At 32.3% G+C, this 3,766-nt stretch overlaps 1 protein-coding gene across 5 annotated transcripts in view; it reads right to left on the bottom strand.

Annotated features, from left to right (window-relative positions):
• The window catches only part of LOC108517316 (protein FAM227B), a 208,261-nt gene that overhangs the window by 125,941 nt on the left and 78,554 nt on the right, over positions 1–3,766 (bottom strand). For all 5 annotated transcript variants that reach the window (XM_017855178.1, XM_017855175.1, XM_017855179.1 and 2 more), the window contains one exon: positions 709–835. In XM_017855178.1, coding sequence (XP_017710667.1) covers positions 709–835 — 127 coding nt within the window. The remainder of the gene's footprint in view (positions 1–708; positions 836–3,766) is intronic.

Below are 3,766 nucleotides of genomic sequence, written 5' to 3' on the forward strand. Positions count from 1 at the left end.
AAAAAAAAAAAAAAAAAAAAAAAAAAAAAAAAAAATCAGATAACATTTAGATAGACATATTTACAAGAACTATGTGAAAACAGTTAATAGCTTCTGGTGGTTAGTAATAATGACCTTATTAAAAAACGCCAGGAGGTCAGTCCAGGAACATGAAACTATATTTCTCAACCTTAGTTTTAAACCCTAGTACTTACATCTCTTGATAAATGTTCTAGGATTGAGTTTTACTTTCCTTTAGCTTTTCAATCCTACCATTTTCACCTACACAGTGATTAAAAAACAGGTTTTCCTTGATTAATGTTCTCTGAGAAATTAAATTATTTCTAGATTTTTCCTAAATAATATTATTTGCTAATTAAATATAAGTAGTATTCTAAAAGCAGTTTAAAACATGTATGGTCCAAATATAGTACATACATGGTATGACTTTATTTCTGTGACATTTCCATAATAATTTTCCATAATATTTCCATAACAATTCCATTGCTTATAAGATATTGGCTTCTAAATTTAATAAGTAATTAATTATGGTAAAATGAAATTTTCAGAAGAAAGTAAATAACATTTATTTTAACACATGGGTATTGCCATGGCATGCTTTGTGAGAAAAAGAACCACCAATATTTTTGGATGGAATAAATAAAATACTGCAACCCCAAAATTTTAGAAACCAAGACAGTGATCAATATTTAAATGATATATTCATACCTGAACACCAAAGAAAAATGGTATTCCCTAGATCTTCTTTAAATTCATCATTAAAGAGGTAACTAGATTCTGGAAATGCTTCATGGAATGTTGCATATATGGCTTGTGCCAAACAATCAGGATATATCTACCAAAATAAAATCATATCAGATTAATTTTATATTTTTAAATTTTAATATGTCAGCTGCGAAAGAAATTATTATTTTTTAAATTTGCCTTACAATTTATTAACCAAATAAAAATTCGCCATTTTTTAAATTCTAAAATCACATTTATATAAATTAATGTACATCACTATGCCTGAAAGCCAAATTTGAACTGGAATATGTTTCAGTAAGGAGCAATGCCACCCTCTCCACTCCCTCCAACCACCTGGAAATTAAATTTCTTTGGTTTCCTTATGATTTTAATTTTAGTTTTAAAACTAGTTACGTATTTATTTAATATTTTAACTTTTATTTTATCTTCAAGGGTACATGTGCAGGTTTCTTATATAGGCAAATTGCACGTTAAAGAGGCTTTGTGAACAGATTATTTCTTTTATAAACACTAGTACAATTTATTGAGAAAGTAAGTCTGAGTCACAGCCAGTGGAGGGAGAAGAAGATGAAATTATTGGGTTGGATTGTTGTTGTTGTTTTAAAATTTATTTTGATTTCAATAGTTTTGGGGAACAGGTGGTGTCTGATTGCATGGAAAAGTTCTTCAGTGGTGATTTCTGAGATTTTGATGCACTCATCACCTGAGCAATGCACACTGTACCCAATTTGTAGGCTTTTATCCCTCGTGTCCCTCCCATTCCCATCCCCCCCATCCTTCCCCCTGAGTCCCCAAAGTCCATTATATGCATGCCTCTGCATTCTTATAGCTTAGCTCCCGCGTATAAGTGAGACCATGTGATGTTTGGATTTCCATTCTTGAGTTACTCCACTTACAATAATTGTCCCCAGCTCAATCCAGGTTGCTGTGAATGCCATTATTTCATTCCTTTTAATGGCTGAGTAGTATTCATATATATACACACACCACATTTTCTTTATCCATTTGTTGGTTGATAGGCATTTAGGCTGGTTTCATATATTTGCGATTGCAAATTGTGCTGCTATAAATATGCGTGTGCAAGTGACTTTTTCATATAATGTCTTCTTTTTCTCTAGGTAGATACCCAGTAGTGGGATTGCTGGATCAAACAGTAGTTCTACTTTTAGTTCTTTAAGGAATCCCATACTGTTTTCCATAGTTGTTTTATTAGTTTACATTACCACCAGCAGTGTAAAAGTGTTCCCTTTTCACCACACCCATGCCAACATATATTTTTTTGGATTTTTTAATTATGGCAATTCTTGCAGGAGTAAAATGGTATCATATTATGGTTTTGATTTGTATTTCCCTGATAATCAGTGATGTAGAGCGTTTTTTTCATATGTTTGTTGGCCATGTGTATATCTTCTTTTAAGAAATGTCTACTCATGTCCATTGTCCACTTTTTAATGGAATTATTTGTTTTTTCTTGCTGATTCGTTTGAGTTTCTTGTAGATTCTGGATATTAGTCCTTTGTCGGATGCATAGTCTGCAAACATTTGCACCCACTCAGGAGTCTGTTTACTTTGCTGATTATTTCTTTTGTTGTGCAGAAGCTTTTTAGTTTAATTAAGTCTCACCTAATTGTTTTTGTTGAATTTGCTTTTGGTTTCTTGGTCATGAACTCTTTGCCTAAGCCAATGTCTAGAAGAGGTTTTCCAATGTTATCGTCTAGAGTTTTTATGGTTTCAGGTCTTAGATTTAAGTCTTTGAGTCATCTTGAGTGGACTTTTGTATAAGTTAAGAGACAAGTATCCAGCTTTATTCTTCTACATGTGGCTTACCAATTATCCCAGAACCATTTGTTAAATAGGGTGTCCTTTCCCCACCTTATGTTTTTGTTTGCTTTGTCAAAGATCAGTTGGCTCCAAGTATTTGGCTTTATTTAAGTGTTTAATATGCTGTTCCATTTGTCTACATACCTATTTTTAAACTAGTACCATGGTGTTTTGGTAACATAGCCTTGTAGTATAATTTGAAGTTGGGTAATATGATGCTTCCAAATTTATTCTTTTTGCTTAGTCTTACTTTGGCTGTGTGGGCTTTTTGGTTCCATATGAATTTTAGGATTTTTTCTAGTTCTGTGAAGAAAGATTATGTTATTTTTATGGGAATTGCATTGAATTTGTAGGTTGCTTTTGGCAGTATGATCATTTTCACAAATTGGTTCTACCCATCTGTGAGCATGGGATATGTTTTTGTTTGTTTGTCTCATCTATGATTTGTTTCAGCAGTGTTTTATAGTTTTCCTTGTAGGGGTCTTTCATCTCCTTGGTAAGGTATATTCCCAAGTTATTTATGTATTTATTTATTTTATATTTGCAGCTGTTGTAAAAGGGACTGAGTTCTTCATTTGATTCTCAGCTTGGTTGTTGTTGGTATATAGCAGTGCTACTTATTTGTGTATATTGATTTTGTATCCTGAAACTTTAGTGAATTAATTTGTCAGATATAGGAGCTTCTTGGATGAGTCTTTAGGGTTTTCTAGTATACAATCATATCATCAGAAAAGAGTGACAGTTTGACTTCCTTTTTGCTCATTTGGATGCCCTTTATTTCATTCTCTTGTTTGATTGCTCTGGCTAGAACTTCCAGTATGTTAAATAGAAGTGGTGAAAGTGGGCATCCTTGTCTTGTTCCAGTTCTCAGAGGGAATGCTTTCAACTTCTCCCCATTCAGTATAATGTTGGCTGTGTATGTGTCATAGGTGACTTTATTACCCTGAGGTATGTCTCCTCTATGCCAATTTTGCTGAGGGTTTTAATCATAAAGTGATGCTGGATTTTGTCAAATACTTTTTCTGCATCTATTGAGATAATCATATGGTTTTTAATTTTGTTTTTGTGATGTATCACATTTATTGACTTGGGTATGTTAAACCATCCCTGCATCCCTGTTATGAAACCTACTTGATCATGTTAAGTAGGTTATTATATTTTTATATTTTATTACATATTTATATTTTTGATATTATAT

The sequence above is a fragment of the Rhinopithecus bieti genome, unplaced genomic scaffold (assembly GCF_001698545.2).
Source record: "Rhinopithecus bieti isolate Rb0 unplaced genomic scaffold, ASM169854v2 scaffold_41061, whole genome shotgun sequence".
NCBI classification, from domain to species: Eukaryota; Metazoa; Chordata; class Mammalia; order Primates; family Cercopithecidae; genus Rhinopithecus; species Rhinopithecus bieti.